Genomic DNA, 12,697 nt, shown 5'->3' on the forward strand with positions numbered 1-12,697 from the left:
CGTTGAACAAGTTTGAGAAACCAACTTCAATTTAAGACCAAATCAGTGCACCCTTTTGCCCAGCAAGGTCTTGTTATCCAAAGTTTAATGACTCTAAGAGTCTGTGGTTGTTTGAGATTAACAGCTAGCCTCCTCTGTCTCTCCTCACCCTAAACCGCATTAAGCATCGAAGAGGTTAAGTGACCAGATGAAGAAGGGTGTTTCTGTGGGGAGAATACAACTGAACTATGTTGCTGATTAGAGTTTTTTTGGATGATCCTTGGAGGGTAAGAGAGGGTATTACTATTGGGCGCTGGGGGACTCCTTTTGGTCCCTGCTCATTAAAACACTTGCCATGTTACATTAGTCTCTGAATAAGTCATGGAGGTGGCTTAAGTAAAGAACAGGGCCAGTGAAAAGAGGGAGTGGGTTGTGAGTAGAAGGGGATAGGTGAGGAGAGACAGAATGAGAAAGAGAGATTAGTGAGTAGCATGCAGAGTTGCCCTTTCACACTGCTGATATGGCAGAAGAAGGTGTATCCATTACCCTTCACCAAACCTTTCTGTATTCTAATTAGAAAATGAAACACAGCAGTTTCTTCCTCCACTCTTTGCCAGGTCAGGGCACTTGAATCAATTTCAAAATGTGGTCAAAAACTACATGAAGCCACCTTATCACAGTTGACAAATAAATAATTTGAATAGGTCACCAGTCGCGGTGTTCGACTCTCGGCAGATTCCTGTGTGCTTAACCTGACAGGAAACAGGGCCTGCAAACAGTGGCTCTGTGATGTGAGATGACAGCAGGCTAATGCCAACAGAGGTTGGTGTAATTGAGGGTGATGTCTGTGTGACATAATGTGAACCTGGCAGTGATGACTGCGGTGCTATAAGCCATCATCTGTCTTGAGGAGTAGCATCAGAAACCACAGAGGCATAACGGAAGAGAGAGGGAGAGTGGGTTACCTTTTACTTTATTGTACATCGCAGTTTCAGGCTTGTGCTTTATGTTTGTGTGCAGACCCATAATATAAACAGTAGAGATTTTAAATTGTGATGGCTCAGTGTTGAGCACATGTTTCTGCCTGCGGGCTCCAAAAGTGACATTAATTTAAAGAGGCGATGTGTAATGCCAACTATTAACTAACAGCAGGGTAAGAATACTTAAAATTCGACTAAACTGCAGAAACTCTGAGAGCCACTTCGACTTAAAAAAAATACACTTAAACTTAAAATTGACTTTAGTCCAGAAGTTAACTCGTTCATGAGCGCACACACCGACTGAGCCGGATAATGAGTGAGAGCTGCTGCTCAGCAAGCGTACCCAGTAATGTTGGCACAAAGGCTAACCCAATAGCACAAAACACATCATCTGAGCCAAAAAAGAAATAGACTAATCGCACTGAAATTGCAACAGATACACCATTGGCTGAGTTCGAGCTAACTGCTTACTGAAGGTCCATGTCCTGAACCCCTGGTGGTGGGGAGGACGAAACAAAAAAGGAAGTTGTTTTCTCATTTCTGCCACTTTGGATTTAATCCAATAATTAAAATATCAAAACTCACAGAGACTCAGGGAAGCTATACTTCTTCACACGCTCATGTTTGATTGACGGCAGACTGGACGCTACAGTGACCCAACTATCGCTCTCAAAGAACATTTTAGATTCTGTTGATAATTTTGTTTTCATTGAAATAAAAAATGTTTTAAACTTCTTAAAAATTCTGGCCATTTCCTACACATGTAATCGCTCATAATCAGCTTGTCTTGCTTATCACTCACACCTACACACCTACATTACATATCATTATTATTTATCACAAGTTAATGGTTGGAACAGACATATGCGTCCCACCATCCCCAAGCTTGGTAATGTACAATATACAGCACAGTGTAGGTGCTTATAAAAATCCCCGTGAATAATCTGTATCTTGCTGCGGGGCATGATCAATGCTCTTGATCTCATTCTCAGCTACTACAGTTATTGGATTCAGTCCCTATGCTCCATTACCCTTACAGACATGGAGTAGGAGGACAAAGATGTTTTTATTACATGCCCGAGGGGGGATAAAAAGAATTGTGCTGCAAGTTTGTATTATCATCATCCTTCTTTTCTAATCTGCCTTCATACCAGGTGGTGAATGCCAAGAAGAAAATCAAGAAAAAGAGATACATCAACTCTGGGACGGTGAGTTCTGAGATAAGAGCAAAGCTCCTGGTGCACACACCCCCCCAACCCTCCTTTTGCTTTTGTATTCATCAGGAAGTTTCCTCTAAGTGGATTGTATGAGGCAGGTCAGCTCTGTTAAATGTTTTTGTTCCATTCCCAGTCTCGGGGCCTGTGATCCAGACAGTGAATTTAAGTAGATGAGAAAACAAGTCTCTTGGCCTGAAACAGGTTGAATAACCAAGTCCATAGTAATGCATAAAGGGACTCTTGTCTGTCCTATTAGTGAAGAGTAGTGATGGATGTTTATAGATGAGCCTGAGCTTTTGTTACTGCCTGAGTACTTTGGCTGCTCTCTCTGTATGCGATGACTCTGTAATTAAAATCTGTGGCCAGTTTTCCATTACACTGATCATCCATCAGTGCTCTGCCACACTGATGTTCTCTCAGTGATTGTAATACTAATATGCTGCCCAGGCGTCAAAAGCATTCAGCGTGGATAAGTCATTTTGTGGGTGGTTAGCTCAGAGGTCAGTGTTAATGTGTAGATTGATAGATTTAGCTTTCCTTAATTAGCAAGCATGAGATAATGTATTTGGACCTTTTTTTCCCACAGGTGTCCCTGTTGTCATTCAATGTGGAGTCAGAGCACACCTTCCTGGATTACATCAAAGGAGGGTGAGTCTAATGTTTGCCTGATAATGATGTTACTGTTCATATGCATGCAGTATGTTAATATTATTACCTTATATCATATTACCTTTGTGCCAGACTCCGGGGGGCAATAACACAGAAAGTTTTCCTTCACTGAAATGTACTTTGCTTGTTGTTTATTCCCTTGGATGTTTGAGCTTCACTGTGCAGAATGTTGCATGTGCAGAGTCTGACATTAAAAGACTGTTTTTACAATAATGCCTGCTATGACGTTTTGAAAAACAACTGGTTACACTTATGCCCATTATGTGCTTCTGGTCAACGTAATCCATTGATTCTTCATGCCACGTTCATGTTGTATTTGAGTTATGAGTAATGAGTCTACAACTTGCTCTGATATATTCCACGTAGCACTTAAAAAATACGGAAGTGCCTGAAAACTAAACAGACCTTGATGCTTCACGTTGGCCAAACACCGACGTTAAATGTAACCAAACAATAATTTGATGAATATTAAGCGTCTCATGGAAGATGATTCTAATCCTCATACGACCCACTCTGTGATCATGTAACCATCTTAATGATGTGAACGCTCGCAAGTTTCTATCATGGGAATCTGTCCCATTGATTCCAGACGTGAACACGCCGTTAGACCATCCCAGTGTGATGATGGGTGATTTCCATTCCAAAATCTATAATGTGTTCTGTTGTGGCTGACCAAAAGCTCCACTAGCAGCTTTGATGAAATAGTACGACACTGAAAAAACTGTATACCTAGAGGCAATGAGAGAACTCTTTCTGTAGTTTCTTCTTACAAAGATACAATTTGAACACATCAGTCAAGACTGGGAGTTAACCAGTTAAACTAAGAATTGCATCGCCACATCTGATTGTTCAAGTCTTGCCTATCATCAACTGATCGTCAAATCATGTTGTTTTTGTTTGCTCAAAACATTTTTTTTCCCACAACTGACAAAAGAGCTGAAACGCCCAATTAAGAAATGTGTCGTGATCCAAGCCGTTAACAGCTGTTTCTATGCGCCTCCTCCTGCTGATTTGACGGAAAATAGTTCATAAACTTGAAAAATATTTAGCACTCTGATAGTTCTATGTTCATATGCTAGTGCTCTGATTAATACATTTATTCGTTGATTTGTAAAAATCATGTTGTTGCTATTTAGACTTTCTGAAGACCGTAACCCAATCCACAGACAGAAGGGACGGTCAACAAGCCTCAAACAGCGGCGTCTCGCCTCCCCCAGCTGATTACAGCGAATAATATACTCAGCGCTCTGATAGTGCTTCGCTCTCATGTGAGTGCTCTGGTTAATAAATGTAGTCCTGTTCTTTGATTTGGAAATAGCCATGTTGTTATTTATGAATGATTCTTTATTTCATTACCACATGAAATTGGCCAAATCCGACTCCTCAGATTAAATGGTTAACTATTTGGAGTCGACCAAACTAGTTCGCTAAAAGTGGCCACGGCAGCACAGAGGACATACGTGTGTTGTGGGCTTTGAAAACATGTCATCGCTGTGACTAATCATGGAAATAAGGTGGAAAATCAGTACTGTAAGATTTAATACAGTAGATTTAAATGCATTTCGTGGGCTCCCCTGACTCATCCTCTTTCCAATCTTCCGTCCTGCTCATTGCAGCACCGGCCCACATTTTCTGGTATTATTGACTGCGGTTACTCAGTGGCCTGGAAGTTTCCTCGTGTGAGTAAAGTGTGGCCCCAAAGGAGACGATGTTGTCCACATTCACAGCTATATTGTCGATTAATATGAATGACCGTGATAAAATATGGAGAAGATCTGAGAGCTTAATTAAAGGCGGACAACCTGTCACATATGGAAATGTTTCTCAGTGGATCAGTGGCTGCCCTGGTTTTAGTTTTCTGCTGCTTCGCTACTGATGGCTGAGTGTCCCAGATCTGTCCTGTTGGCTCTCCAGCTCACACAAATGGACACACATACACAGACTCACATGCACTCAAGGTAACAGTGTGTTCATCCTTATAGTTTTACTACCTGTTTGCTTTTCATTTAGTTGTTTCTTTAGATGGACAATAAGTCCAAATCACACTGTACTTTATTTAGATTCATATTTCAGTTAATGGGGATTTTTCAGCTTTTTGTTGGTGCATTTCAACATAATTTCACGTTCAGATAAACACTCCAAGTTCTATTTAACCCAAATGTGAGCACTTGGATTTGCTTGTACTTGCTGTACACACAGTATTCCCTCCATTATTCTTGCTCTAATTGGGTACAGACATATATCTGTATGGCATTTGGAAGGAAGGAAGCTCAAAGACAGAGGTGAAAGATACTGTATATGAGATTTAGTAGAATAATAAATGTCTGTCATCAGTTTGTCCCAAATGAGCCGTTAAAATAACATACATTAATTGTCTTTAAAAACACCACATTTTACCATTTTATTGGATTTTGCTTTCTTATATGAAATGAAATTCCCTAAACCGATAAATAGCTACAGAAACTCATCGAAAGAAATATCACAATACACAGAGAGTTAAATGCGTTTCCTCAGATGGGAAATTCACCACCACTAACCTGTTCATCAAAGATATCACCCAAAATTCAGCCCACATTTCTGGCAGATGGCCTCACAAATAGCTGGCAAAAATGGCTTTATTGTTACGCACAATACACCAGATCTATCAATCTAACAAAAGAAAACATTAACATCATTACAATAGACCTGTTTCAAATGACCCTCTCTTGTTGGTTACCTGCTGTGTGTTTCCATTGAAGTAATATTTTAAGACAAGATAAGCCTTTATTGATCCCCACAGGGGAAGTAGTTGAGGAAATGCTACTGCTGGAGTTATTAAACAGAAGGCTCGCCTTCTGTTTAATAGTAAACTAGTAAACATTGTGTATTCAAAGATGAATCCCCTGAGAACTGCTCTTCCCAGGAGAACAACTTGGACTGAATCCATAATAGAAAGTAAACCAAAACAAGTATTTATTTGACTTATTTTCATCTTTATAATGGTTCTTAAGCCAATTTATTGTGATGGTGTTGACAGGAATCTGATTAAGCACTAATTCAGATTATGATTAGAATAATGTAAAATCAACACACAATTAAACTTCCTTGTTGTAGCTTTAATGTGAGAACTCTAAAATCAGATTCAAATTGAACTCTCAACTCAGTGTGAAGCTTGAAACAGCTTTTTATCCATCATGTTAAATGTTAATCTTCACATGAAACTGTTTCAGACAGAAATGAGAGAGAGATTACCCCATTAATTAATAATGTGACCCAGAACGGACAGTGAAGCATTGTGGTACTTCATCTTTTTGTTCCAGACATTTAGAGATGTTAAAAGCTCAGCCAGTTCTTTAGTGTGGTTTCAGTGCCGTGCTTAGAAGACGGGCTGATGACAAAGACTATTACTTTAAAAACACTCATGTAAAAAAAAAAAAAAAAACGAAATCCCTGAAAGAAAATTCTCTCTGACTCATATTCTCTCTTGAGGTATTTTAAATCATCATGAAAGACTTCTGTGCCTTCTGTTGTCATTTTCTCCCTAATGTTTTCTCTGAAAAGTGCTCTCAACAATGGGAGTCCTAAAAGTCTCATAAGGAGCAGCAGAGATAAGAATTTACTGGAAGATGCCGTCAAAAACATGACAGCTGGGGATTCAGAAATATTACTTAGTGCTATCTCCTGCTCTCTTTGTGTTGCAAGTTGAGGCCATCTCTGTCTCTACCTTTTGTGCTTTATGTTTTGATTGAACCTCTTTCTTTTTTTCTTGTAACACTGGCTTTTGTGCCAAATTGTCTCTGAAAGCAGAGAGCAATGGATGCTTTATATGTATTTATTGTGATCATTAGACTGCTGTCAAAGTCATTTGAGAATGATTTATTGATCTCAATATTCTACATGCAGGAGATTCTATTTCTCATTAGGTTAATTAGATTACCTACACCCACAGCACACCTACTGTTTTCAGTTTAAAATTAGCTCACACACTCATTGTAATTTATTAGAATTTTAATGATTCAAACTTGTATTTCATTATTAATGAATTCCTATGTTTACTGACTTTCTAATAGTTAGTCTATATTGTAAGTCCAGTTGTGGCTGATTTGGCTGATGAAACACAAAATCACGGTCTTGTATCTGTTTCTTTTAGGAACTTGTTTCAGTATTCTCTGCTATTTGGTTTTGAAAAACAATATGAAGATATTTGGTATGTTGGAGGACATTGATGAATCATTATTACGGCACATATCCTCTTGTTCTTTCTGGATAAAAGCAAGGAATCATCTGACTCAAAGGTCTTCCAACAAGATCATAGAAATGGTGACATTAAAACTCAGCAATAAGTCAATATATATACAGTACATGACACGTACACCTACAATACTTGTGGTCAAGTAAAGAAGGAGTTAAGAGTAGCACATGTGTAAAGATAAATGTACAATATAGAGAATCACTGAAATGAATGAAGTTTTGTTTGTTTGTGGGTTCAAACCCAACTGATAATTTGTCCTGTAGGATTTTTAGCTGAACTTCTCAATCTATTTACTCCGAATATTAAATTTTTCTCCTTAAAAAAACAGATGGGTAGACTTACCCTCAGCTTCCAATGTATTAGGTACAGATGTGTAACATTCGTTCATTCTAATACAACAGCCACAAAACAAATCCGTCTTTTATGAAGGTGATAATGTTCAGTTTTTGTTCCGACACATTTTTGTTGTTGGTACCACTTTGTGATGTTTTGGAGGGTGCATTTTGTGATGCTGCAGTCATTCAGATGAATCCAGGATACATTTTCTGCAGAAGCCCTCTATGAGCTGAAACATTTGTTAATATGATTTTACATACAAAGACTGTATCTGATTTATGAGTGTGCAACTTTCTCCTCCTTCCTGTTATTTGCCAGAATATGTGTTCGTTTTCCTTCCTATGGTAACTAAGAGATTTGTGACACAACTGCAACGACATAATTTCACCACATCAAGTCTCCACAATCATAAACAACCTGATTTATCAAGTAACAAAAAGCTAAATAAAAGTATTGAACAGATTTCTCCGGGTGGAACAGATTGCGTGAACAGATTGCATGAACAGATTGCATGACAGACCGATGAAGAAAATAAACAAGATTACTAGTGCTGGCGTTGGATAGACGAAACAATGAGCGTGCTGCTTATCCATGATGGGATTCAGATTAACCGTATCCATGGAAAATGAAACACTAGACAATGTTTCACTGAAGAGAGTTCGGGAAAAGTAGCTGCTGTTTTTGTCAATTAAAGTGGAAAACCTTCAGGCAACTTTGAGCTCTTATTCTTTACAGAGCCTATACTCCACCTAACATTCATCAGATTTATTTGAATAACGCTACTGTCTCAAAGGACTTCCCAACACCCACATTATGAAAGTAACCCACTCCTGCATGACCGTAACCTTGTTCAATTGAGGATGAGAAAATCTCACAAAAGCTCATTAGAAACAATAGGATTTGCCCCACTGGGACGGTCACACATGCACTGAAGGCTGAAAATGGTGGAAAAGATTGTTTCATCTCATCACAAGATGTATGCTGCTTTATTTGGTTGTTTTGCATTCGAGGAAACAAGAAGTTCACATTATCACCAGGATAGAAAAATGAGATGTGAGCAGTCTGAACAAACACACAAACATATATATATATAAGACATCACAAATCTCTAACTCAAAATAGATAAAACATGTACTGTAATACATCTTTATGTCCCGATCTTAATGTGACATCAGCGAACAATTGTCTTACTCAATTGAAAATGTATGTGCAGTTGGGAAGTTTTATATTCATTCACAGATGTTTCTAGACAAAAACAAATTGCTAAATATTTTTCAATCAGACTCAGATTGAGTTCTATTCTGCGGGAACAACATTTGCAATTCATGGGTTCTGGCACACTCAGTGTTTGTCCAATGGATTGCTGGGTTTTGATTTGGCATCTGTATTGCTGTAGTCGGGTGAAAAAGATGACTTTTCTTCAAATCATATATACAAATGTATAAAAAAAGCTGAGCCTGAATGTCTACCAAACCTAATAAAGCCTACATCAGGCTACATCTGATCCAAAGACCCAGATTTGATCTTTTAGATTCCTTCTATTGATTTCTTTACTTTCATAAATGTTTGCTTTACCGCTCCCTTTCTAACAGGTGATAACTAAAATGATGCATTTTAGATGATTTTCTGAAGCAGAGGGTAAAAAAGCAATTTCTTCTCCAGACACACCATTACATCCTGACTGGTTTCACAGTGAATTGGTTTTTCATAAATTTTCATTAACGTTCAACTGGGGCAGAGATATAGTCAAACAGAGGTAATTAAAGTCCAAAAGCCACATGCTGCTCTGATTCTGAGAGGCTAATGAAAGATTTATATTCTTTTCATTGCGTGTTGAAATATTTCTTTTAAATTAAATCTGCAGTGTGATCGGCCGTGTAATGGCCTGTGTGGCGTCTCTGTTGTGTGGAGATCTTATTAAGGTTTAATAGTTTCATTCCAAAAATATATTGTCCTGATATGGGAGAAGGTGATGTGTTTTTATTTTATTTCTTTTAGGTTTGCTTTGTGGTCAGACTGCAGAGTGGTACTTCACCGGAGTACAGCACTTTCTTTTCTTTGTCTTCTTCTTTTACTGCCGTTTTATTCTTTAAAATTGGGAAATATTTCTTCAATCTTTTGCCGCTTTATATTTGACTGCATGCTGAGTGGTTTGTTTTGTGTTCACTTTGCAAAAATACAGGAAAGGGAAGGTATTGATGTTAAGAGATTCTTGGTAGGTTTTGTGCATTAGTGTTTCATTCAGACATCGGCCCATTGTTGATCCTGTTTACAGGGAAGCAGAGGAAGAATACGTCACTTTAAATGTAGGTATGACACAGTTGTGCCGGGAATTGCTGCAACCAGAAACTGTCATGGCCATTTTCTGCAAATGGAGTCTTGCCACTGTAGACTTCCCTGACCTTTCTTTTACTTTGTTTTACTGCAACTTTTACTGCCACATACTAAATATCCAAGGGCGTAATTTCCATTGGAGATGGGGGGACATGAACCATTCATTTTTCAAAATGCCACTTGCATTCCCCTCACTTTTATAGCTTCATGATTTCTTACTAAAATCTCTCTGAACATTGTTGTCTCACTGTCCAGTGTCACCAAAGTCAAAAAACGAGAAGAGAGAAGATCTGACTCACTAAAACTCAATTCAATTCAATTTATTTTTGTATTGCCCAAAATCACAAATTACAAATTTGCCTCAGAGGGCTTTACAATCTGTACACATACGACATCCTCTGTCCCGGAACCCTCACATCAGAACAGGAAAAACTCCCCCCAAAAAAACCTTTAACGGGGGGAGAAAAGAGGAAGAGACCTGTGGGAGAGCAACAGAGGAGGGTTCCCTCTCCCAGGATGGACAGAAGTATAATAGATGTCATGTGTACAGAATGAACAACAACAGAGTTACAACACATTCAATGCATATGACAGAACCACGGCAGGAGGCAAGACCATGGTCCAGGTATAAGGCAAGGCAAGTTTATTTGTATTTCAACAACAAGGCTTCAGATAAAACCATTAAAGCATCAAAACATAAGGCAAAAGAAAAGGAGATTTAAAAACAAAGTGAAGGAGTGAAGAAGCAAAGTCAGTAATGTGCGTTCATGGTATCGTTGATATAGAATGTGAGTAATAATAAAAATGGTAGTAGCAGTGGGTGTCAGCAGGGCTATGGCGGGAGGAAGGACCAGGGTCCAGATAAAACCACGATCCATGGGAACCTGGGAGGTGAGAAAGCACAAAGACTCCATAGAAGAAGCAACATTAGTAATGAGCATAAATGGGACTTGAATTCAAACAAAAAGAGATGAAGAAGAGGAGATAGGAGCTCAATGTATCATAGGAAGTCCCCCGGCAGTCTAGGCCTATAAAATGTGCTCACAACTTCGTAACTCAGCGTAACAAGCAGCAACGGGACTCTTTGTCCTGCTGGCCTCTCAGGCTACACACAGGCTGCCATACTGGTGGTGGTTGCTGGCGCTGTATGCAGCCTTGAATAGAACGCTTGCAGACTTTGCTTTGGCCTGGAAGAACGTCTTTGTGTTAGTTTTGCAGGTTAAATAAATTATATATTTTTTTATAAATCTATTCTAATTTTAAAGTAAGGCAGTAAAGCACAGTGATTTGGTAGTAAAATGAAAATCAGAAAGTATTAGATCTCCATCAATGAAGGTTAGTGCATAAATAATACAGGGATTTGCATAGATCTACTTTCTTTTATACAATATCTATATGTCTATACATAGATATCCCCCCCCAACACACACACACACACACACACACACACACACACACACTTCTGAAACAAAAACAACTCCCTTGTGTATATCTGCCTGCATATCATTACACAATTAAAGTACCGTGCCATTCTGCTCATTGATGTGGTCTGGGTTTACCAATTTACTTCACACACTGATGAGATTGTAGGTGTACAGTAGCTGCATTCTCTGTCGCTCTGTTTTCAAATCCCAGATTGCCAAGACTGCAGGGATTTCACATTACAAAGACTCTGGCCATATGGTGTTTGTCTAACTGGAAGGGGAAAGTCAATCTGACACTGATACGTTTCTATCTATTTTTAAATTATTGCAGTAATTCGAGGTGATGCACAAGTGGTTGAGGAGCTGTCATTTTAGCTGCGAACAAAAAGAAAAAAAACAGGAGATGCTGAGCAAGTTAGTGATGATATGAAAGGACAGAGAGAAGCCCATAGGGGATTATTGGACTGCTTGTTCTGTAGGATTTGTTCTGAATCAGGTTGTTAGAGGCCATTCAAAGGCTGGTGTCAGATTTATGAACTCCTGATAAAATGTAGCAACAAATGATGGTACAGTTATTTGTCCAAACAGTAATACGTCACTCAAAGAAGAGTCTGACAACTGAAAGATGACTGAAGAATTGTCCGCTCTCAAGGACTTTAGATTTGAGGATTGCAGAGATAAAGATAGCTACCCCAGACCAGCCAGTTAGACCTAGAAAACACTGCAGCATCAGTCAACCTCAATCCATATTGATTTTTTTGTCACAAAATAACTTGTGAGCTCACTGCTCTCAAACATATTCCCACAGAGCATTACAAGTGGAAAAAAAAACAATTAGTGAAACCAAAGTCGGTCAACTGTGTGTGAGCTGCAACTCTTCCTGCAGCAAGTCACAGACAGACCAGATACGGATAGATAGATGGATTTTAGGATAGTGGCAACCCCAACTCTAACCACAGTCCAATCCCTAGTCCTGCATGGTGCGACGGTGTGAGACCAAAGGTTTGGCATGTTTTAGGAAGACACTGGTTGTATTGTAGATGCCATAAGATAATATGTGTAGAAATAGATATATCATATAAAATGAACAACCCAATCACCAGACCAGTACATTGATATTTGATGATTTTGTTCAATGACAGAAGATTGTGGGAATGGTAGCTATGGTTATTTTAGTCAGTGGTTGTCGATTAATTGACTAATTGTTTTTTTAAGGTACTTATACATTGCTGTTGTAAATTTGATCAACGTGTTTGTTTTGTGTATTTTTGTATGCGTTCTCTTGTTATACTGTGTCTATTTATTTAGATATATTTTATTTTTCAGGGATTGTGCGTTGTAAATGGGTTTAGGATATTAATGCTATAAATACACTTCTGGTGACTAGTAGTTCTCTTGAATACCGATGTTGAATACACTTATTGTAAGTCGCTTTGGATAAAAGCGTCTGCTAAATGACTGTAATGCAATGTAAATGTGACACTTGTCAACTGGGTTCTTGTCCTTAAAAACATTCAGATAAAAAAG

At 38.6% G+C, this 12,697-nt stretch overlaps 1 protein-coding gene across 1 annotated transcript in view; it reads left to right on the forward strand.

Annotated features, from left to right (window-relative positions):
- The window catches only part of cpne5a (copine Va), a gene marked incomplete at its 3' end in the record, with an annotated part of 63,951 nt that overhangs the window by 40,354 nt on the left and 10,900 nt on the right, over positions 1–12,697 (forward strand). The window contains exons 13-14 of the mRNA XM_079181017.1: positions 2,114–2,167; positions 2,763–2,824. Coding sequence (XP_079037143.1) covers positions 2,114–2,167; positions 2,763–2,824 — 116 coding nt within the window. The remainder of the gene's footprint in view (positions 1–2,113; positions 2,168–2,762; positions 2,825–12,697) is intronic.

Source organism: Pholis gunnellus (assembly GCF_910591455.1).
Source record: "Pholis gunnellus genome assembly, chromosome: 2".
In the NCBI taxonomy this organism is placed as follows: Eukaryota; Metazoa; Chordata; class Actinopteri; order Perciformes; family Pholidae; genus Pholis; species Pholis gunnellus.